The 25,280-nt window shown below is 41.0% G+C and overlaps 1 protein-coding gene across 1 annotated transcript; it reads left to right on the forward strand.

Moving 5' to 3' along the window:
• Nucleotides 1-8,766: 8,766 nt before the first annotated feature.
• Nucleotides 8,767-16,246, forward strand: LOC119262644. Its single transcript, XM_037535623.1, has 2 exons — nt 8,767-9,885; nt 16,238-16,246. Exons 1-2 carry the CDS (start codon nt 9,064-9,066, stop codon nt 16,244-16,246), a joined length of 831 nt encoding a protein of 276 aa, XP_037391520.1. The 5' UTR covers nt 8,767-9,063.
• The last annotated feature ends 9,034 nt before the right edge of the window (nt 16,247-25,280 follow it).

Genomic DNA, 25,280 nt, shown 5'->3' on the forward strand with positions numbered 1-25,280 from the left:
TCCTCACTAAAACTAGAAAATTTGATCATATCAGTCCAGTGCTATCATCACTTCATTGGCTACCTATTAAATTCCATATTGATTATAAAATTCTTTTATTGACGTATAAAGCCCTATATGGGCTCGCTCCTGAGTACTTACAAGAACTTATTTCCCATTATGAGCCATCACGACCACTCAGATCACAGAGTGCTGGCTTATTAATAGTCCTCAGAATTCAGAAGGTTTCAGCTGGGGGAAGAGCTTTTTCTTATAAAGCCCCCAAACTCTGGAATGATCTTCCTGAAAACGTTTGGGGCTTAGACACAGTCTCAATTTTCAAATCTAGGCTGAAAACTTGTTCCATCTTAGATAAAGGCAGCAGATCCATGGGTCCATGGACACAGGGAATTATAGTAAACTGAGACGCTGGTGCTGTCATCCCGCTGCTTGCACACGGTCACTCAGATTTGTGGACGGTGGAGCGGAGGGATGCCAAACTGTTTCAGAGTGCTCCCGTGTCTGTGTGTCCTTCTGGTTTTCTCCTTTTAGTTAAACTGTCATAGTCAGATCTGCCGGAGTCGTTAGCCACACTCCCGCACAATGTCCGCATTCCCTGTTTTACATACAAACAAACAGAACAAAACTAATTCCATCTCCCTGCCTTTTTCCGAGTAAATGACTGCCCACCTCTCCAGCTGGACGCTGAAGGACAACTGACTGTTGAGCTGTCCTGCTACCTGCTACCCACGCCCCAGCTACCGCCACCTGCCCTGGATTAGCTGCCCACCCTACATTGAAGTTTTCATGGACTCCTAACTATTACTACTATTACTAATAATTATAATTATAATTATATCATTATCATCACTTACATTTTACATACTATGACTTTATCAGTACGCATAAGCATAACAGCAGACCTGTGTGATGTATAGGGTCCTTTATTTTGTCAGTAATTTGTAGGTAGCTTGGCCAGAGGAGGATAGGTCCCCCCTTGTGAGCCTTGGTTTCTCCCAAGGTTTCTTCCTCAGCTCTGAGGGAGTTTCTCCTTGCCACCTTGTCACCCCTGGCTTGCTCACCTGGGGGTTTTTACATTTCATGTTAAAACTTTGTCTTTACTAGAATTCTGTCAAGCTGCTTTTTGACAACATCAGTTGTAAAAAGCTGTACAAATACATTTTATTTGATTAGACAGAAGCAATGCCTCACAAAGAACCTATCCAACAAGCCCAGGCTTTATACTAATCAGTGAGCGGCAGGTGGACATGATTGGTACTCTGGACAGCTAGCGTGCTGATTGGAGCATGAGAGCGAGGCAGGAGTCATGTGATGCCCCAGGGGGTTCTGGGAGATGGAGTCCAAAGCCACACTCTGCAAGACCTCAGAGCTGAAGGAAGTCATGACAGTCCTGGCTGGCCTCAGAACCGAACAGGGGCAGCCGCCGTGGTGCTGGACTGATGGGGTTCGCAGATGACGACCATGCAGACTCTCAGGAAGTGGACCAGAGGGCACCTTCGTGGCCGGCCCAAGTGGCAACTATGGAAGTTGGCAATCAAGCCAGGAACATTGAATGAGCAAGAGACTCTGAAACGGGGGCAGGGGGAGCAAATCTAACTTATAAGTCACTTCATTAACTCGTTTTAGTACCTTAAATGGACCAATGTATTTAGGATGCAACTTTATACTTCCCTCAATAGCTCTGAAGTCCCTTGTGGAAAGCCACACTCTGTCTCTGGGTTGGTATATGGGAGTGTCACCTTGATGGTCTGCCTGATCCTTATTCTTGCGGAGGGCAACTGAAAAATGGTCAATGACAGTAAGTCTGGTGGTATAACCCTGTGACTCAGGCAAGTCAGTGGTGAAATCCACAGCAATGTGTGACCAGGGTCAAACAGGGACTAACAGGGGAACTAATTTTCCAGCAGGTAGAGTCTTTGGGGTCTTGCATTGTGAACACATGGTACACGAGGCAACAAAGGAATGTATCTGTATTCATAGTTTCCCACCAATATCTGCTTGACAACAGTTGTTGTGTACGGGTATCTCCAGGGTTACCTGTGGTAACAGCAGAGTGAGCCCAGGTGATCAGTCTATCCTGAAACTGTGGGACCTCCAGTGCGAGCTTTACAGCCAGCAGTTCACGGTCTCCAATGCCATAATTTCTCTCAGTGGGTGTAAACTTGTGTGAATAGAATGCAATTGGATGAAGTTTCTGCGGATTACCCGAACGTCATGAGAGAATGGCCCCTATTCCAGTTTCAGAAGCATCAACCTCAACTGCAAAGGGTTCAGAGGGGTCAGTGTGTTTAAGTATTGGGGCTGTGGAAAAAGCCTTATTAAGTGTTAAGAATGCAGCTTCTGCTTGTTCTGTCCAGTGAAGCTTTTTGGGAGAGCCATTGAGTAAGGTAGTCAGTGGAGCAGCAATAATACTAACGCCTCAAATGAAATGGTAAAGTAAAAACTGGCTGAAATTGCTGAAGCTCCTTGACTAAAGATGGAGATGGCCAGTTGAGTACAGCATCAACTTTCTTGTCGTCCATGATGACTTCAATAGAACTAATGACATAACCCAAAAATGAGACAGATTGAATGTGGAACTCACATTTTTCTTCTTTTACATACAAATTATTCTCCAAGTCTCTTAAGAATGGCACAGACATGGCTAATGTGTAAGTCTAAATCAGGAGAGTACACAAGAATGTCATCAATGTAGGCTATAGCACATTTTCCTAGCATATCCCTCAGTATGTCATTGATGAATGCTTGGAATACAGAGGGGACAATAGAGAGTCCGAAAGGCATTACAAGGTACCCATATTGCCCCTTGGTGGTCACAGAAGCTATTTTCCAACTCGTCTCCCTCTGTGATTCTGATGAGATGGTAGACACTTCTTAAATCTAATTTTGTAAAATACCAGGCACACTTTAATTGTTCTAGGGCTGGAACAAGGGGAAGGGGATAAGGATAGGTCTTGGTGATTTGATTCAGGCCTCTATAATCAATACAGGGACGGAAACCTCTATCCTTCTTCTTAACAAAAGAAGCCAGATGCTGCTGGGGAAGTGGATGGTCTGATAAAGCCCTGGTCAAGTGTGATGACAGAAGTCAGACTGTTTCTGAATTTTTCTCTCTGTCCAGGAAATTGTGGGGTTATGTCTTTTTAACCAAGGTAAACTAAGTACGATTTAAAATTCTGATTGTTCAATGACTAGAAGGGACAGATGTTCTGTATGTAATGCACTGGTTTTGATGAGAACAGTTTGAGTTTGGTGGAAAATGGTTCCTATAGGGGCTCCATCCAGTGCTGCCACTCACAATGACATTGATATGTCTTCCACTGGAACCTGAAGTTGTTCTACCATTGCCTCTGCAAGTCAGTTATGTCAAAATATCTGAGTTGAGTCCCTGGCAGAACATAACAAGAAGGGCTGCTTCGTTCCAACCACTATTAGACGCTAAAGTACGGAACTCAAGGGCATACTCCACCACTGATCGACCTGACTTTTGTCGAGTTTTGTCGAGTTCACAGTTGATTTTCCATTCATGAGGGAGGTCAAATACAGCTCTAAATTCCTTCAAAAAGTGGTTGTAGGACAGACTATGAATGTGAGACCAACTGGCTGTGACCCATTCTAGAGCTTTATCTGACAAACATGAAACCAAAAATGAAATTTTTGCATGAGCTAGCTGGTCAATTATCAAAACAGATAGAGCACTGTAGAAGAAACCCACCACTTTTATCTGGGTTGCCATCAAGTTTCCGGCTTACTCACTGGAAACAGAGCAGTAGCAGCTTCAGCTTGGGTTGGAGGGCTGACGGAGCTCACTTCCGACTCAGCTGTACTGAGGGTTTGATGTTGGGTGGTGAGAGCCCTCACGCTGTTAACCAGTAACGCCAGCTGAGCTTGTTGTTCTGATTGTTGATGAGCTAAGGACTCAAGGGAATGAGGTACTAATACTTGCTGGAGCTAGAATGCTGATTGGAGTGTGTGAGAATGAGGGAGGAATCATGTGATCCCCCAGGGGGTTCTGGGAGATGGAGTCCAAAGAGACCTGAGAGCTGAAGGGAGTCATGACAATATATTTATCTACCACACTCAGCTTCATGATCATCTTCCTTGGTATGAGGAGCAGGTTTTGCTGAATTTTGTGACCTTTCTTCAGAAACTCCTACTTTCTACCTGATAATATTATTATACAAAATACAAAGATATGCAAAATCATAATGTCCTTAAAGGGGAATTCCATCCATCTTCTAAGCCGCTTCTCAGTCAGGGTCGCGGGGGGATGCTGGAGCCTATCCCAGCGGTCATCGGGCGGAAGGCAGGATACACCCTGGACAGGTCGCCAGTCTATCGCAGGGCAGACAGACAGACACAGACAGTCACTCACACACTCACACCTAGGGGCAATTTAGCATGTCCAACTGGCCTGACTGCATGTCTTTGGACTGTGGGAGGAAACCGGAGAACCCGGAGGAAACCCATGCAGACACAGGGAGAACATGCAAACTCCACACAGAGAGGACCCCGGTCACCCGGCCAGGGAATCGAACCCAGGCCCTCCTTGCTGTGAGGCGACAGCGCTACCCACCACGCCACCGTGCCGCCCGGGAATTCCACTAATCTTTAAAAAAAAATTCCCCCCATAATTCAGTGTCTAAGATGTTATCAGAGAGATTCAGAGTGGTTTTGTTGTGAAATGGTTCAGATGTCTTTACAGTGGTGTTGATAGGAACCAGGTGTCGCCATGACTACAACACAGATATAGACATTTTATTTACTATTCAGCACCACCAGTGAACCTACATGAGTCTTCTGAGTTTATATAGAATGTTGGAAAACAGTGGAAATTCTGGAATAATACGTTTTCTTTGGGGACTATTTTGCCGCACAGCGCCTTGCATGTATCGCTCGAGCATGGAGTTGAAGTTCTCTACACTATCATAAAACAGCATCTCAGTCATAAGGCAGTGAATTCATAACCATTTCATGTAGGAACTTTCTGTGAAGGAGTTTTTAGAGGTGGATGTCTGGTTCCCATCACCACCACTGTGAACAGTTCTGACTCTAAGTTTCTGTAGAACCGAATGTTCTGTTTAGATCTTTCTATAATGCAGACCTGAAAAAGTTTGTTTTGCTGTCAGATGGAGCTGTTTACCCTAGAAAGGGTTAAAGAATCATACGTAGAACCACAGCTTGTTCTTTAGAAATGGAACAGCTCCCCTGCAGAGAAACGCTGAAAACTCCAACACGCACCTTTGCAAGTGAAAGTTAGAAAGAAAAACAAAGCAGTGAGGCATGAACAGTTATGAAACATCTATTATATTCTCTTTGTTGCATTTTTATGTCATGTTTATACATGACAAACAGCCAGAAAGTGACATTTCCTGAGTTTAGAAGCAAGGTAGGGGAGCTCCAGCAGCTCACAGAGCTCTTCTGAGGCAGTGAAAGGCCGAGGCTTTGGCAGAATGAGCTCTGTGGTGGATCAGCTCTGGATCAGAATCAGGCTTCTGTGGGACGTAATTCTCTCAGTTCCCTCAGACATACATGGTCCAAGTTACTCTAAAGCATTGGTGGTGATAATCTGATATTTGACAAAGTTTTTAGGAGAGAAGTTTGCTGTTTACTGGAAAATAATGATTGTTTTTCATAGAGAACGTCTGCATTCGACAGAGAATGATACCCTGTAAAGACTTCAGCATTGAACTATGTTGAATGTTCATGATTCAATATTCAGACATTCAGGCATACTAAAGAACCCTTGAAGAACCATCTTTTTTGAAAGTACAGTGTTTAGTAGAGAATGTTGGTGTTTACTAGAAAATAATGATTGTGTTTGGTGAAGAATGATACCCGCTTAGGGTTCTTTAGTAAAAGCAATGGTTTTATATGAAATCATCAGCACTCATTTGCATGTTTAAAGGCTTCTTTATGTCACATTTAACACATTCTCCATCAATCTGAAGAACTATTTCACCATGCAAAGAAACCTTTAAGCTGCTCTTTGAGTGTTCAAAGCAGGTTCTTTGAGTGTTCAAAGCAGGTTCTTTGAGTGTTCACTGTCTTTACTAAAGAGTTGTCTTTTTAAAGAGTGTAGTGTTTAGTGGATGATGGTGTTTGGAGAATGATTATGATGTTTGTGTTCTGGAAATTGGTAGTGTTTGGTGGAGAATGATGGTGTTTGGTGGAGAATGATGGTGTTTGGTGGAGTATGATGGTGTTTGGGGTAGTATAATGGTGTTTGGTGGAGACTGATGGTGTTTGGTGAAGTATGATGATGTTTGGTGGAGTATAATGGTGTGTGGTGAAGAATCTTTTGTGAATCTGTTTAGTGAAGGTGTTTGTTGGAGAATGATGCTGTTTGGTGGAGTATAATGGTGTTTGGTGGAGTATGATAGTGTTTGGTGGAGTATAATGTTGTTTGGTGAGAATGATGGTGTTTGGTGGAGTATGATGGTGTTTGATGGAATATTACCAGCCTTGTTAAAAATGATCATGTGTACTGGACAATAATCATGTTCATTGCAGAATGATTGTGTTTAGTAAAGAATGAGTTTGAAGACTTTTTGGTATTTGGAGGTGAATAGTGTTTGGTAGAGGATGGTGATGTTCGTTGGAGAATTAACTTGTTTGGTAGAGAATGATGGTGTTGGTGACTTTTGGTATAAAAATAAGACTTATAGTGTTTGGTGGAGAACAATCATGTTTGGTGGAGAATGATGGTTTTTGTTGGGGACATTTTGGTATTTAGAGGAGAATAGTGGTGTTTGGTAGAGAATGATGGTATTTGGTGGAAACTGATGATGTGTGATGGAGGATGTTGGTGACTATTAGAGGATTGTGGTTGCTGTGAAGCATGCTTAGATTGTGTTCTTTGGAAAGTCATGTCAGTGGGCAGGTGTCCACTTGCTCATCTCCAACCCACAGTAGACAAGGAGCCCTCCTACCTGCCTCAGTGTTAGAAGATGATCAAAGGAACCTAACAGCCATGTAGCTGCTCATGAAGACCGAGGAGGATCCGCTGGTCTGCATTATGAAAGCTCTCAGCATAGGTCTACAGGACTGAACTGTTATTGATATTGCAGCACATAGCTATGGAGCTCATTATGGGCCTCATTTGCTGACTATTACTCTCAGTATCTATTGTGACAGAACAGCGCCGATCCAACCTGAGGGGGTCCGCTAAAAAGCTCTAACACCACGCAAATGGACAGGCCATTCTTTATGTTTGAGAAAGCGCTGCTGTGGTGTGTGATGAGGTAGTAAACTAGTGTTGAGAGATACAGACACGCATATGGATTCAGTTTACCTTCACCATTTCTCCAGCTTTCAGAGAACCAGAGAGAAAAATAGAGAGAACAAAAGAGAACGAGAGAGAATGAGAGAGAGAGAGAGAGAGAGAGAGAGAGTGAGTTGGTTCAGTCTGGTTTACATTAAATCCTTGCCATGGTCCGTTATGGGGCAACGCTCCTTACTCTTCTGGTACAACGTCAAACAAGTTACAATACTCCCATCATCGAGTGGTAGGTGACCACAGTGACTACTTTTAGATCATGTTAGTCCTACTTTGACAGGTTTTTGGGTTGATGACCTCATGTATAGCACCAATCAAAGTTTACTGCAAGACAAATGAGCTACAGTACAAAGCTTAAAGCCTGCATTTGAGGAGAAACTGATTTAATACTAGTAGCATGATCTCGCTGCAAGGACAGATAATTTTACTAGCATTAAGTCAGTTTCTCCTCAAATTGAGAAATAAAATTTTAAAATAAGTTGGTTCCAGTCTAAAAACAAGACTAGGCAAGCCACCATCTCCTCTGCAACACTTAAAGATGGTAAATAAAGATAAAGAGGTAAATAAGATTGGGGTGTAGCATCCTTTTAAAAACAAGGGGGGCACGATTTTCAAGATGTGGCACCCCTCAAACCCTAAACTCCCAATGTAGGTGCAATGTTACTGTAATAAAGCCTGTAACAGTGTGTGCAGTGAACCAGCTGACACATGGACAAAAATCAGCCTTTCAAAGTTATTAGTTGGACACATGACCTGCTCCAAGACCACAAAACTAAGGTTATGCTCCAAAATAATGAAGAACGATGGTGTTTGTTGGAGAACGGTGGTGTTTGTTGGAGAATCGTGGTGTTTGTTGGGGAATGCTGGTGTTTGTCAGACAATGATTGTGTTTGTTAGAGAAAGGTGATGTTTCTTGGAGAATGGAGGTGTTTATTGGAGAATGGTGGTGTTTGTTTGAGAATGGGGGCATTTATTGGGGATTGGTGGTGTTTTTTGGAAAATGATACTGTTTGTTGGAGAATGGTGGTGTTTGTTGGGGAATGGTGGTGTTTGTCAGACAATGATTGTGTTTGTTAGAGAATGGAGGTGTTTATTGGAGAATGGTGGTGTTTGTTTGAGAATGGTGGCGTTTATTGGAGATTGGTGGTGTTTTTTGGGAAATGATACTGTTTGTTGGAGAATGGTGGTGTTTGTTGGGGAATGGTGGTGTTTGTTAGAGAATGATGATGTTTGTTGGAGAATGGAGGTGTTTATTGGAGAATGGTGGTGTTTGTTTGAGAATGGTGGCGTTTATTGGGGATTGGTGGTGTTTTTTGGAAAATGATACTGTTTGTTGGAGAATAGTGGTGTTTGTTGGAGAATGGTGGTGTTTATTGAAGAATGGTGGTGTTTGTGGAGAATGATGGTGTTTGTTGAAGAATGGTGGTGTTTGTTTGGAGAAAACAAACTCTGCTACTCTGCTACTCTGGTCTGCTACTCTGGTCTGCTACTCTGGTCTGCTCTCTGCTACTGTCTTGCTGCTGTTGCTGGTGGTGTGCTGATTGCTAGCTCTCTTTAATTTACTTCAATTTCTACATTTACCCCTGTTTTCTTCCTCTTTCACCCTTCATACTTACTAATCCACCTTTAGCCTGCTTCCACTTTGCTCTACCCACCTATTAATCCACTCTTAGCTCACTTTTACAGACTTCTTCCACAGGTTTGCTGGATTAGCTGTTTGCTGCTGCTGTTTGGTTTGTGTTAGTTTCTAATTTCAACTGAAACAAGGTGAGTGCTTTTTTGTCATGGCTACTGCTGGGTTTTTCTCTTGTTCAGAGTGTGGCATGTTTAGTTTAGACCCCTTCTCCACCGATAGTCATAATGATAGTGGTGTTTGTTCAAAGTGCAAGCTAGTTAACTGCCTGGTAGAGAAGGTGGACAAGTTAGAGCTGCGTATCCGGGGTTTAATAAGGGATAGACAGCAAGGGTCACTGTTAGCAGCCCCGGGTACACCAGGGAGAGCTAGTACCCCCTCGACTCCGGCCTTAGAGCCCCCACAGCAGGGCGAATGGGTAACGTCTCGGCGGCATAGTCGAAAGGCTAAGGCTAATGCTACTGCAAAGGCCACAGCCAGCCCACCCGCTGAGGAGCCTGTTAAAGGTACTCTGGTGATAGGAGATTCTATCGTCCGGCACGTGAAATTAGCCACTCCTTTAGGGGCACCAGCGGCTAGAGTTATCTGCTTACCGGGAGCCAGAGCACCGGACATTAGTGGCAACCTTAGGCTGTTAGCAAATAGGAGATATTCGAGGGTAGTTATTCATGTAGGGGCCAATGATATTCGTCTGCGGCAGTCTGAAGTAACTAAGGCTAATATTAAAGAGGTGGTTAAACAGGCCCAGACGCTGTCCGAGGAGGTAATCTGTTCTGGCCCCATCCCAATGAGGCGTGGCGATGAAGCTTACAGCAGGCTTTCTTCGCTGAACCGCTGGATGTCCAAGTGGTGTACGGACAATCATGTGGGCTTTATAGACAACTGGCTAATGTTTGAGGGCAAGCCTGGTCTTTTAGGTAGGGATGGTGTCCACCCCACGCGGGATGGTGCTGCCTTACTTTCGTGCAGCATAGCACATAGTCTCTTAGTTAGTCGGCAGAGTAGCAGTAGCCTTAGAAGCTGCTGACAAACCGGAGCCGGGACCAGGCCGCAGACAGAGAGGCTTAACCGACCGTCTGTGAGCTGCAAAGAGACGTTACCTAGATACCAATGTATTCAGACTGTGTCTGTCCCCCGAGTCAAACATAAATGTCAAAAAACTCAAACAGTAAATCTAAATAACCTAACGTATATTAAACAATCATATCCAGACTGTAGCACTAGCACTTCAAAACTAAAGATTGGTTTACTTAACATAAGATCTCTAAATTCAAAAGCAGTAATAATGAATGAAATCATAACTGATCAGAAATTTGATGTGTTGTGCCTCACTGAAACCTGGATTAGACCCGATGAATATTTAGCATTAAACGAAGCCACCCCTGCAGGCTATAATTATATACACAACCCCAGATCGTCCGGTAGAGGAGGCGGGGTCTGCATAATTTTTAGAAATTCCCTAGCTGTCAATCAGAAACACTATGATAATTTCACTTCTTTTGAGCTTCTTTACATCAATATAATTAATCCAATTACAAAACAGAATGCATTTTCTTTAATTAATATTTACAGACCACCAGGACCCTATGTAGAATTTTTAAAAGAATTTAGTGATTTCGCTGCAGATTTAGCAGTTTGTAGTGATAAAGTAATTATAGTAGGAGACTTCAACATTCATTTTGAAAAAGTTGATGACTCATTAAAAAAGGCTTTTGCATCAATTCTAGACTCAGTTGGTATTGCTCAAAATGTAACAGGACCTACGCATTACTGTAATCATACTCTGGATCTGGTTTTGACCCTGGGTGTTAGCATAGATAACCTAGATATTCTTTCTCAAACCTCAGTAATCTCAGATCATTATCTTATTTCTTTTAAACTTCATCTTAGTCATAATATACGTACATCCCCCAGCTACTCTATGAAACGTTCAATAACGCCCTTTACCGCTCAACAATTTACTGATAACCTTCCTGATTTATCAACCATAGTGTACTCTCCAGGTAACCCAGCAGAACTAGACAAACTAACTGATTGTTTAGAAAATACCTTCCGGTCTACTTTAGATGGTGTAGCACCACTTAAACACAAAAAAGAGAGACAGAAAAAACTTGCGCCGTGGTATAACGACCAAACTCGTACTTTAAAGCAATTAGTACGAAATTTTGAGCGAAAATGGCGATCAACCAAACTGGAAGTATTCCACTCTGCTTGGAAAGACAGTATTGTTGAATATAGTAGAGAAATTAATAAAGCCCGCTCAGAGTATCTGGCCTCTCAGATCGAGATTAATAAAAACAACCCTAGAGTTCTCTTTAGTGTTATTTCTAAACTGACTAAAAATCAGGCAGGTACTGATCCTCAGATTCCAGCAATCCACACTAGCAATGCTTTTATGGACTATTTTGATAATAAAATCGAAAATATTCGGGACAAAATTCAACAGATAAATAGCACATCTTGTCTGTCATCTGGTGTGGCTGATATAGAACAAAATCCAGCTACCGAAGTCAGGTTGGAAGTTTTTAACCCACTACATCAGTTAGAACTGGAGAAAATTATCTCCTCATCAAACTGCACAACCTGTACACTTGATGCAGTTCCCACAAAACTATTAAAACAGGTATTACCAGACATAATTAAACCACTATTAACAATAGTAAACTCATCATTAAACCTGGGGCATGTTCCCAAAGCCTTTAAACTAGCAGTAATTAAACCTTTGATCAAGAAACCAAATCTTGATCCTAGTGTACTATCTAACTATAGACCTATTTCAAATTTACCATTTATTTCTAAGATTTTAGAAAAGGCCGTGGCCCAACAACTTGGCTCTTATCTGCAAAGAAACCAGATCTATGAAAAATTCCAATCTGGATTTAGGCCTCATCATAGCACTGAGACAGCTCTAGTTAAGATAACAAATGATCTGCTTCTTGCCGCTGACTAAGGCTGCGTTTCTTTACTGGTACTTCTTGATCTGAGCGCAGCTTTTGATACAGTAGATCATAATATCCTCCTAGAAAGATTAGAGAAAATGGTCGGTATAACTGGAACTGCCTTATCGTGGTTCAAATCATACTTGACCGATCGTTTTCAGTTTGTGAGGGTAAATAATATACCCTCCAATTATACAAAGGTTAGATATGGAGTTCCACAAGGCTCTATCTTAGGACCGTGATTATTTACGTTATACATGCTCCCCCTGGGCAAAGTTATTAGAAAACATAATGTTAATTTTCATTGTTATGCAGACGACACGCAGCTCTTCATATCAGCCAAACCTGATGACAAACAGAGAATAAAGAAAATGGAGGATTGCGTAAAAGATGTGAAATAATGGATGTCACACAACTTTCTTCTATTAAATAGTGATAAAACAGAAGTTCTTCTATTAGGCCCTAAAGCTGCTAGAAATAAATTATCACACCTAATGTTGAATCTGGCCGACTTCTCAGTGACACCTGGTTCAACAGCTAAAAATCTTGGCGTTATCATAGATTCAGATCTAGCATTTGATAAACACATATCTAATGTTACTAAAACAGCTTTTCTACATCTCCGTAACATCGCCAAGCTAAGAAATGCTTTATCCTTACATGACGCAGAAGAATTAGTACATGCCTTCATTACGTCAAGGCTAGACTACTGTAATGCGCTACTGTCAGGATGTTCTAGCAGTAACTTAAATAAACTTCAGCTAGTTCAAAATGCTGCAGCCAGGGTCCTTACTAAAACTAGAAAATTTGACCATATTAGTCCAGTCCTATCAGCTCTTCACTGGCTTCCAGTCAAATTCCGCATAGACTATAAAATTCTCCTGTTAACGTATAAAGCCCTACATGGGCTCGCTCCTGAGTATCTGAGAGACCTTATCTCCTATTATGAACCACCACGATTACTTAGATCACAGGGTGCTGGCTTCCTAGTAGTTCCCAAAATTCAGAGAAGCTCTGCAGGAGGAAGAGCTTTCTCTTATAAAGCGCCCCAACTCTGGAATAATCTCCCCGATAATGTTCGGGACTCAGACACAGTCTCAAACTTTAAGTCTAGACTAAAAACTTACTTGTTTAGTTTAGCTTTTGGTAGTTAATGTTAATTCCCTTTAGATAAGGCTGCAGATCCAGGGGTTCATGGACATAGTGAATTGTGGGTAAACTGAGATGCTGGTGCTGCTGTCACTCACTACATGCAGTCACTCAGGTTTGTGGACGGTGGAGTGGGTGAATGCCAGTGTCTCAGGGAGCCTCCGTGTCTATGTTACCTTCTGGCTCTCTCCCTTTAGTTAGGCTGTTATATTCAGACCTGCCGGAGTCATTAGTCACACTCTGATAATTTTTTACATTTTCTGTTCTTCATAAATCCAGTCTAAACTAATTCCTAAATCTTTCCTTCCTCCGAGTTACTGACTGTCCACCGGTCCGGCCCAATACTGATGGATGTCCCACCCTCAAGTCCCCCTGTCCCCCTGATTGACCAGACTGATGGAAGTTTCTGGAACGCAGCTTCTCCACTACAGATCACATCCAAATCTATATGAACTCTAATTGTTTCCACTGTTGATTATACACACCTGAATATATTAGAACTGCATGGATGTAAAATTGACTTTTCAATGTTTAACTTATAAGTTGTCTGACCAGTGGTAGGATGGTCCCCCCTTTAGATGTGAGTCTTGGTCCTCCCGAGGTTTCTTCCTCCTCCAGCTCTGAGGGAGTTTTTCCTTGCCTCAGCGCTCACGGGGGTTCTGTATATTCTGTATATTCTGTATATTATGTTCAGTGTTTTGTCTGATTCTCTGTGCTGTGATTCCCATTTTTGTAAAGCTGCTTTGTGACAACATCAGTTGTAAAAAGTGCTATATAAATAAATTTGATATGATTTGATTTGAATTGTGGTGTTTGTTGGAGAATGATGGAATGTGTTTTAGAATTGTGGTATTTGTTTGAGAATGGTGGTGTTTCTTGGAGAATTATAATGTTTGTTGGAGAATGATGGAATGTGTTTTAGAATTGTGGTATTTGTTTGAGAATGTTGGTGTTTCTTGGAGAATGGTGGTGTTGGAGAATTGTGGTGTTTATTGGAGAATGATATTTTGTTGAAGAATGATGGTGTTTGTTGGAGAATGGTGGTGTTTGTTGGGGAATGGTGGTGTTTCTTAGATAATTATGGTGTTTGTTGGAGAATGATTGTGTTAGAAAATGATGGCATTTAGTGGAGAATGGTGGTGTTTATTGGGAAATGGTGTCGTTTGTTGTTGAATGGTAGTGTTTATTGGAGAACGGTGGTGTTTGTTGGAGAATGGTAGTGTTTGTTGGGGAATGGTGGTGTTGGAGAATGATTGGTTTGTTGGAGAATGCTGGTGTTTGAGAATTATGGTGTTTATTGGGAAATAGTGGTGCTTCTTGGAGAATTATTGTGTTTGTTGGAGAATGATGGTGTGTGTTGGAGAATAGTGGTGTTTGTTGGAGAATGATGGTGCTTGTTGGAGAATGATGGTGCTTGTTGGAGAATGATGGTGTTTGTTGGAGAATGGTGGTGTTTGTTTGAGAATGTTGGTGTTTGTTGGACAATAGTCGTGTTGGAGGATCGTTGGAGGATCGTTTATCAGTGTGATAAAAAGTGTCAGAACGTCCAAACCACAAATCAATTGAAACATTTATTTAGTCTTACTCAAACTGTTTGCTCCAGAGAAAAGTTTTTTATTTTTATTTGTTCTGGTTGTGTGTACAATATTTAATAAGATTCCAGAGTCTGACCAGGTTTGAATTTGTCCAAAGAACGTGTTTTCGGTTTTGTTTTTAAGAATGAAAAAGAGACTGTTACACTATAGGATAATGTCCATTTGTGTTTTTAAAGGCTACAATAAAGTCTCCAATAAGGTTTTTAGTTACTTACCCCAGTCATTTGGAGAGATTCTGAACTTTTATTTTAGGGGTTTTACCAATGAAGCTACTACAAGTTTCTTCCATAAGATTGGTGTTTTTTCATGGGAAGTTAGAAGAATTAAAAAACAAGAAATATCCTTTTTGTAAATTAGCTTTGGAAAGAAATTTTAAATTCGAGCATTTCCAACATGTGGGATAGGGGTTGACGGGATGTGAGTGTGTGTGTGTGAGGTGTGAAGGTTGAGACCTTTTCATGTGGGTAAAATTGGGGGGTTTTCACTGTTGTGTTTGCGTATTCTTAGAGATCAATGTATGTGAATGCCTCCATGGGTGTTAAAAGCACCAAAATGTCTAGCCGAAAAACAAAAGGGATGTTTAGTGGTGTGGGTGAGTTTATCAGTGTGATAAAAAGTCTCAGAACGTCCAAACTACAAATCAATTGAAACATTTATTTAGTCTTACTCAAACTGTTTGCTCCAGAGAAAAGTTTTTTATTTTTATTTGTTCTGGTTGTGTGTACAATATTTTAATAAGATTCCAGAGTCTGACCAGGTTTGAATTTGTCCAAAGAACGTGTTTTCGGTTTTGTTTTTAAGAATGAAAAAGAGACTGTTACACTATAGGATAATGTCCATTTGTGCTTTTAAAGGCTACAATAAAGGCTCCAATAAGGTTTTTAGTTACTTACCCTGTCATTGGAGAGATTCTGAACTTTTATTTTAGGGGTTTTACCAATGAAGCTGCTACAAGTTTCTTCCATAAGATTGGTGTTTTTTCATGGGGAGTTAGAAGAATTAAAAAACAAGAAATATCCTTTTTGTAAATTAGCTTTGGAAAGAAATTTCCAACATGTGGGATAGGGGTTAAGGGGGTGTGTGGGGTGGGGGGCGTAGGCGTATGATGTCTAACCAATCAAAACTTGGATCGACACAACCCTCGGACAAGAAGAGGTGTGGCAAATGAGAAAATGGTATAAAGAGCCACGGCTAGGGGTCCTGACAAACTTTCAACTCTAACCTTTGCTGTCGAGAAAAACTGATCGAAGCCATGGACTCCAACATTCTCGGTGAGTATGCTGCATGCCGTAGACTTTTAGCCTAATATTCTATATATTTATAGGAAATTCAAACAGCATCACGGTTTTTTCTTTGTTTAACAGGATTTTCTTGGTCTAGGTGCATCTGAGCTTGAAACGATCCTTGCTATTAGAAGTATTGAAGGATTATCTCAACTTTGTGAAGGTTTGTCGCAGTTTCTTATTATTATTTTATTTATTTGTAGTTGCTGATATTGTCAAAATAATCCTTACTTTTATTTTGTTACAGAATCTGTGAACACAGCGGGATTATGAGAATCCATTGGGTGAGTTGACTGTTTATACTGTATATTTTTCTGCGTTAGTTGTTGGCGTGTAATACTAACTCTTATTTTCTGTAGCAGCTCTGACCCGTTTGGTTGAAACACTGGGGTTCTTAACACCGCCAGGATTTGACACAGCACCCAGTACCTCCACGGCTTGCGAACCTGGTGCTTTGACCACATTTAGGCCCTGTTTAACAAGCAGTCCTGGGAGCCAGTCACAGTGTGGAAAGAGTCAAAGTGGTGATGATAAGCCAGCTTCCCATGGAAAACGTCCAAGAACGTGTCTGAGTAGAAATAACGGCTCAATTTCATGCGGGAAACGTCTTCAGTTTGATGATAGCTACAAATCTGCTGGTAAGAAAATACAAATTGAAGTGAACACTTTTTTACAATGTATTTTTAACATTAACGTTGTGTGTGTGTGTGTGTAAATGATTTTTCCTTAAACTGTTTACAGATTTGCATACGAATGATCGTGCAGTATGTGTTGGTGAGGAGCAGACAGGATCGACTTCGGAGTTTGACGCTGTGGTCTGGACTGAGGAGCTCTTGAATACGTGGGACCAGAACAGTTTCACAGAAAAGCCGGATGATGCCGTGGATACTGGACTAAATCCAATATCAGACGTGAAAGACATTGATGAGGCTGATTTAAAAGCAAATCAGGAACATGAGCGTTGGGTAAGCAGCTCTTACCTTTCTAGTGACATTGATGAGTTTAGAGCATTGCTTGGTCAGCAATCTAATGAAATTACAAAAAACACTATTGAGCGGCATAGACAAGGCGCCATTGTGCATAGATTAAATAACATTGTTCAGAAATTAGCAGAAAAGAATCAGGAATTAGCAAAAGAAAATCGTATACTGTCTGAACAGGTATCAAAGCATATACATGTGGTACAGGTTATGCGTGAAGAACAAAATACACATTTTAAATCTTTAACAGATGTAATATTTCAACTCAACAGGGTTTTACAGTTAAAAACATCAACAAAATTGTCTGTTGCAGGACCGTCTAAGTAGTTAGTGGTTGGTAATTTGAAAATTTTTTCTTTACATAGAGTCCTGCTTACCTATTAAACAAACCACATCATCAGTACGTGATAAATTATTAAAATATTATTAAAATTTTAAATAATAATTATTAGCAAAAAGAAGTAGACAAACAAAAATAATGGGGTCTAAAAGGTGTCGGGAATCAGACAACAACAATCCGCGCGTTAGCGACACAATTGATGTTTGGGCACAGATGTCTATTAGTGATCGATTGCAATGTTTAAATGATGAGTATGAGTCGGCTACTAGTTTTAATCTGCAAAACACGCACACTCAACACGACGTAAACGTTAATGATTATACCGCACATGATGGTTTACAGCGTACAATGAATACAATGCACAGCCCGCCAATTATGGACATGCCATAGATTTTATGCATAATACTGCCATAACTGATGCTTGGGAGCAAACATCTATTAGTGAACGTCTGTTATGCTTAAATGATGAGTATGATTCGGCTCTAAATTTCTTAGAAAATCCGGTAGAAAATAGCATGCTACACTTAAATAGAGAACAGACAGGCACTGGTCTGCAGACACATAGATTTCCCACACTCGATCCAGGAGCTCCTAACTTTGGTTTATCTAGTGATGACGTGTCATAGTTGGTGAGAAATGGTGGTGAAATAAGTGGTCTCTGTAGTACAGAGAATTAGGTTTAATAGCATTGTGCTACACAGGACCTTGAATTTACGTGATGCCCCATCCACAGATATGGCCTCCTATGTACATAATATGTTATCAGACATTGTATCGTTCTCCAGGGTGTTGGCTGGTGATGGCAGCGTTATCAACATTACTCTAAGAGGTGGTAGTTTAACGGCTGATGTAAATGCTGTGTTGTCTTCAAGAGATGGTTACAACGTTGACAGGTTTGCAGACGCGATTGAAAGGGTTATGCAAATAACAAGAATATTCCAGCAGATAATAGTTTGGTGTTGACAGTCTCCATAGCTATGGGTAAAAATGGCGGTGTTTGTCGTAAAGTGCGTGATATTGCACACAATCAGGTGATTGATAGGAACAGAATGAACCTCTTTTGCCCTACAAATATTTCAAATAATCTGCGTTTTGCGATCTGTCTTGCACATTTTCTGAACCCACATGCGGCACATAACACCTTAGAAACTATAGCCGATCAGATACAGGCAAAGGCTGGTTACACGCACGATCACAAGGTTGTGACAATTTCCTATTACTGGAATATTTTTCAAAAGTAGGCATTGCTGTCAAAATCACCATGATGGAGTGTAGACTGATCTCCATATATGACGAAACATACAAACAGCACTACATAGACTCATACTCGTTCATTCCCATGCGTTTGGCTAATACAGCATCTGCGTTAAATCTAACATGTTCAGAGAAGGGGCATTTTCCACACAAATTTAATCTGACAGAAAATGAGAACTATGTGGGTCCATACCCTGATAAGAGTTTTTACGGCTATGACTCGATGAGTGACAAGGACAGAAAGCAGTTTGATGAGTGGTACAGCACAGTTTCTGGTGGTGTGTTTGATTTCCACAAGGAGTTGTTTGTTTATGGCAGAAACGATGTTGTTTTACTACGTGAAGCTTGCATAAAGTATCGTGACGAGTTTATTCAGTGTACGAAGCTAGACCCGTTTAATTATACAACCTTAGCATCATGTTGCATTGCTGTGTACAAGACACATTTTCTTCCCAAAGACACACTAGCGCTGACACACAACAATGCGTACATTAGCCAACACAAGACATTCTCAAATGTTTCAATTGAATGGCTTGAGTATGTTAAGAGTACCAGAGGTGTTGATGTGCACCACGCACTAACTCATGGTGAAATGAAGTTTGGCGTGTATTATGTGGATGGGTTTTATGAAAAGGATGGTGTACGAAAAGCCTTAGAATTTAACGGGTGTATGCATCACAGTCATGAATGTCGTTACAGTCCAAACCAGCCCCATCCGATGTCAAAGGTGTTGTACGGCGAATTGCGGAAACAGTTTAACACCAAGGTTGAGATCCTTGTTCGGGCATATGGTTTAGATGTGGAAGTAATGTGGGAATGTGAGTGGGCCGTCGCTAAGAGGCATGATTTGGGTGTAGCTGCGTTTATGTCTAACTACACACAGCCTGAAAGGTTGAAACCAAGAGATGCGCTCTTTGGTGATAGAACCAACGCGTATAAACTGTATTACAAGGCAAAGGATGGTGAGAAAATCAGATATTTGGACTTCACTAGTTTGTACCCATTCTGTCAGGCGAGAAAGAAATACCCTGTAGGTCATCCTCAAATATTTTTCAAAAATTTTCGACCTCTGGAGGAGTACTATGGTTTAGTCAACCGTACATCCGCCAAGAAAACTCCTACACCCCGTGTTACCATACCGCTGCAATGGTAAGCTAATGTTCCCACTGTGTCGCACTTGTGCCGAGCAGGAAAACCAGTTACAAACTTGCACACATTGTGATGAAGACAGATCCATCACAGGGTCTTGGGTTAGTATTGAACTGGTGAAGGCTGTTGAGAAGGGTTATGTGGTGGTAAAAATCCATGAGGTTTGGCATTTTCCAGACAGTTCAGAGACGTTGTTCTGCGAGTATGTAAAGACTTTTTTACAGTACAAGCAGGAGGCCAGTGGTTATCCAGCACACGCTGTCACAGAGGAAGCGAGGGCAGAGTACATCAGGGATTATTTTGAAAAGGAAAAGATTCAGCTGAATCCTGACAAGATAAGCCTTAACCCAGCACGCAGGTCTATTAACAAATTGTTGTTAAACAGCTTGTGGGGTTGTTTTTCAATGAGGGAAAACCTGCCAGTGTCCGAGTTGTTGACTGATCCAGAACAGTTTTCACAGCACATATTTGGTGATGGATATGATGTTAAACACTTTTCATTTGTTTCTGATGCTACAGCGCTGATTCAGTGGTGCTATTCTCCCGGAGACAGCTGCCCAACACGTGACATTAATGTGTTTCTCGGTGCTTTTACAACAGCTCACGCTCGTTTAGAATTGTACAATCTGATGGATAGATTAGGCAACAGACTTTTGTACAGCGATACTGGCAGTGTTATTTTTGTTTCTCGTGAAGGCGATTGGGAACCCCCTCTGGGACCCTACTTAGGTGATTTGACAGACGAAATTGGTGGTGGTGATTATCAATCAATCAATCAATCAATCAACCTTTATTTTGACTCGGAAGTACATTGAGGGCAACCCTCATTTTCAATGTAGCCGAGCATTTACAAAAACAGGGATTGACATGACATAGAAAATAGTAACTACATTTAATCATTTTAAATTAAAAGAAAATTTTAAATAACAGTGAATAAAAGATAAAAGTAGATAAAAATAGAACTTGAGATTTTAAATGGTAAGAAATTAAGATCAAAATAGATAAGAAATTAGTAAAGTAATAATACAATATCACAAATAAAAAAAGTAATCATAAAAACTTAAAAACTTAAAAATTAAATAAGACTGGACCCAAAATTGAACCTTGTGGTACACCTTTAGATACAGATACCAACTCTGATTTATAATTATTCAATGCCATACATTGGTTTCTGTCAGTGAGATAGTTTTGGGTCCAGTCCAGCGCAGTTGCATCAAAGCCAATCTTTTCTAAGTTCCGTAAAAGAAGAGTGTGATCAACTGTGTCGAATGCTTTTGTTAAGTCAATAAAAATAGCTGCACAATGTTTCCTCTTGTCTATGTCTGAATAAAGATTGTTTAAAACCAGTGTCGTAGCAGAGATAGTGCTGTGACCTTCTCTGAAACCATACTGATATTTAGATAAAACAGAATTTTCATGAAGAAATTATTTCAATTGCTGGTTTACTAGAGATTCTAACATTTTTGCTAAACATGACAGTTTTGAGATTGGCCTATAATTATTCAGATCTGTTGTCTCACCACCTTTATGCAGAGGAATTACATGAGCTGTTTTCCAGACCCTGGGAATTCTGCAAGATAAAACTGAAAGATTAAAAATGTATAAAATGTATTCTAAAATAATCGGGGCTGCGAGACGCAATAAAAAGGGGTCCAGCCCGTCTTCTCCAGTGGCTTTTCGTGGATTAATTTTAGCCAGGGCATTAGCAACTAAATATGGAGAAAATGGCTGGAGTGAGAAAAGACCATGCGTTCTAGAAACAGTAGAGCTGAGATCAGTTTTATTCAATGGGTTTGTGCTATTCTTATCAAAGATGTGGCCGGCTGCAGCAAAATGAGAGTTAAAGGCTTGACATATTTCCTTCTGGGCAGAAATCAGCTGATCGTCAACTAAAACGCTTGTTGGAAAAAGGGGGGAATTATTTTTTAGAGAATTTACTATTTTCCAGAAGTTTTGAGGGTTTCTAGTGCTGGTGATTAAGCTAAAGTAATATTCTGATTTAGCTTTTCTAACAGCAGAGGTACATTTATTTCTCAGCTGTCTAAAGGTAAGCCAATGGTCTCTCTCCCCTGAGCGTCTAGCAGTTGACCAAGCTTTATTTCTGGCCTTAAACAATGAGGAAATCTCACCCGTAAACCAGGGACTTGATCTGTCTCTGATTCTTGACTTTTTGAATAGGGCATGTTTGTTTACCACTGTTAGGAAAGTTTTACTGAAGTGGTTTAGTGCCCCATCAACATCTGAGATTTCTAGTGTAAGGTGGATTTCACTCATTGCTAAGTCAGAAAGGAAAGCTTGCTCATTAAAATGATTAAAATTTCTTCTAACCACCAACCGAGAGCCTGTTTTGTTTGTGCAACTGTTTCTAATGCATCCGATGGGACAATGATCACTTATGCCAAGTTCAAAAACTCCTGAGGCAGTAATTTTGTCAGCTTTATTGGAGAGTATTAGATCTATCAGGGTTGACTTGGTGGGTTCTTTCAGATTTGGGCGAGTCGGTTCACTGATTAACTGTGTTAGGTTAAGATTGCCACATATTTCCTTTAAGTGATCGGATGCATTAGAAAGCCAGTTGAGGTTAAAATCACCAAGGACCAGCAATTCAGAAGCACTAAATTTGGATAAAAGATCCGCTAATTCCTCGACTGCAGAGTGTGGGGCAGAGGGAGGCCTGTATATCCCAATTAAAACAAAAGAGTTATTTTTTCCGAGTAAAACCTGGAGGGCTAAAAACTCATAACATTTTTCTTTGGATACTGCACATAAAACATTAGCTTGTAAATTTACTCTGGTATAAATAGCAACTCCCCCTCCCCTTGAAACTCTGTCTTTTCTATGGAGGATAAAATTATTTAAAGCTATATCTTCATCAGTGGTACAGTGTCTAAGCCAGGTCTCTGTTAAAACGATTATATCAGGATCAGACTGTGCAGCCAGGATTTTAAGATGATCCATTCTATCTTTTTGTAGTAGGCTTCTAATATTCAGATGGATTATACCTAAACCTTTTCTTTTCTTAAAACTCTCAAGACTACTCATTGGGTTATCAGTACAATTTTCTTGGGGGTTTATGGAAATTAGAGAAGGCTTAATGCTGATAAGATTATCGCGATTAATGAAAACATTAAAATTATGAGGATTCTTGGTATTTCTCGTAAAAATGCTGGTCCTAGGTCTCCTACTATTAGTGACTACTGGTATGATTGAACTTGCATTGTAGGTCTTGAGTTGTCATTTCAAATTAAAAACAGAGTAAAACATATTATGTCCTAAAATCTGAGCACCCAGCCTATTGGGATGAATCCCATCAGATCTATAGAAGGAGGGGCGGTTCCAGAAGAGGTTAAAATTGTCTATAAAAGTCAAACCTTTGGAATGGCAGGTATTCTGAAGCCAGGTATGAAGGTTTAAAAGTCTACTAAAATGACCTGAGCCTCTTCCTAGTGAAGGAATTGGTCCAGAAATAAAAACAGATTTACCACAGTCTTGTATGGAGGACAGCAGGCACGTGAAGTCCTTTTTTAACAGTTCTGTGCTCTGGTTTCTGATGTCGTTACATCCCACTTGGATTATTATCCTCTCCGCTGAATGGTGTTTTCTTAAAAGACTGGGAAGCTGCAGCGTAATGTCAGAGACCTTTGCACCAGAGACTGAGTGGACAGCAGCTGAGCGATGCTGAATGTTCCTGACGATTGAGTCGCCAACTATGAGGGTGGTTTGTTGAGGCCTGTGGGCCTGTCGCGGGGGTAAACGATGAGGTCGCGGCTCGGTGATACGTGGTGTTTGATCGGCAGTTTCTTGTGGGGGTTCAGGCTGATCGCTCAGGGTGTGGGTCTGGGAGGGAGCTTGGCCGGATGGTCTTCTGGAGGTGGGGATGTCCCTCAGAGCTAAACCACAGTTCTGAAGGTCAGGTGCGGCCCGCTGCCCGGTGGAGTTTTTGGATGGAGTGGGGGTGAAGTTGATGGCTGGAGAGCTCACTCTGATGGGTGTTGTTGGAGTGGCATCATCCAGCTCTTCCAGTACGGAGAATCTGTTGTTTATACAGATCTTCCTAGTTGTCGGGTGGCGGGCGGAGCGCCTACCATCCCGCGAGCGTCCACCTGCAACAGACCATGGCTCGGCCTGGCTTGGCGTGGAGCAGTACACCTTCGCTGCCTTAGGCTTAGCTCCGAGTCGAGGCCAATGCTCCTCATCCCCCGCAGCCGAAGCAGCCGCATGAGATAGACTGCCGTCTAATCCAGCGCTGATCGCCTGAGATGTTGCCATCATAGAGTCAAGGAGATCCTCATCGTCTTTAATCTGGTGGAGCACAGACAGCTACTACAACCAGCTGGAGAGCTGAGTGGGGCCATGTCTTTAGACAGTCCGGTAGGTTAAAAATAAATAAATAAATAACAAATTAAAGATAAATAACTAAAATAACTAAAATTAAAATAAATAAAATGTGTTTAAATGTTAACAGGCTAGTCAGCCTCGTGCTCTCTCGGTCGCTCGCTCTGACGTGCTCTCTCGGTCGCTCGCTCTGACGTGCTCTCTCGGTCGCTCGCTCTGATGATTACATTACAGAGTTCTGCTCCGGAGGGCCCAAGACATACGGTTATCGCACAGCAGCCGGTAAAACATGTATGAAAACGAAAGGTATCACGCGGTATAAACTCGGACAATTCAAAAGTCATTAGACTAGACACACTGATTGGTCTTGTCGATCATTATGTGGTAAATCGCGACAGTAGCCGACACATACTGGCTCATGCAGACGGCATCGTGAGAAATAAAAAGAACCTGACATTGAAAAACAAGTCAGTGGTGAAACGCTTTAAAGTCGTATACAACAAGCGGGTCCTGTTGTCTGATTTTTCAACACTCCCTTATGGATACTAAAGGTGTACATCACTATCATGGGGTGCGAGATGTTGAAGGGTTTGATTTTAGATTACAACATCCTTTCTCTTGCGTAATAAGTGGGCCATCAAATTCTGGAAAAACATTTTTTGTTAAACAGTTGATTGAACGTACTGATGAGTTGGTTTCAAAGAAAATAGAAAACATAGTGTACATTTATGATTGTTGGCAACTGCTTTATGATGACATGTTAAAAATAAGAAATATTAATTTTGTTCAAGGGATACCAACAACCTTAAATGATGACACACTTCTACCGCTTAACAGGAATAATTTGTTAATTATTGATGATGTGATGAAAGACACTAGCAATAATGCTGAAGTGGAAAAGGTATTTATGCAGTATGTACACCATCGAAATTTAAGCGCCATTTACCTAATACAGAATTTATTTTTTCAAGGAAAGTGTAGTAGGACAATTAGTTTGAACACAAATTACCTCATATTGTTTAAAAATCCTAGGGACAACAATCAGGTCGGTGTGTTAGGTAGACAGATGTATCCTGGTAATACAAAGTTTTTCATGGAGTGCTTTCAAAATGCTGTAAGTAAACCATTTGGTTACCTTATGATTGATTATAAAGCAAAGACTCCTGAAGACTTTCGGCTCAGAACGGATCTGCTTTCAAAGAGTCCGGTTGTTTACATTCAGAAAAAACATTGATAGACCAATATGTCAGACAGACTTTATAGAAACCTACCACTTCTCAAACTTTTATTTAAAGCTAAGCCGGCACAGAGACGAGTTATTTAACAAGCGGCGTCTAATGAACT

This window comes from Pygocentrus nattereri, chromosome 28, assembly GCF_015220715.1.
Source record: "Pygocentrus nattereri isolate fPygNat1 chromosome 28, fPygNat1.pri, whole genome shotgun sequence".
NCBI lineage: Eukaryota > Metazoa > Chordata > Actinopteri > Characiformes > Serrasalmidae > Pygocentrus > Pygocentrus nattereri.

Bases quoted from the DNA above. Each gene is read 5' to 3' on its own strand.
- LOC119262644 (XM_037535623.1), top strand. From the start codon at position 9,064: ATGGCTACTGCTGGGTTTTTCTCTTGTTCAGAGTGTGGCATGTTTAGT.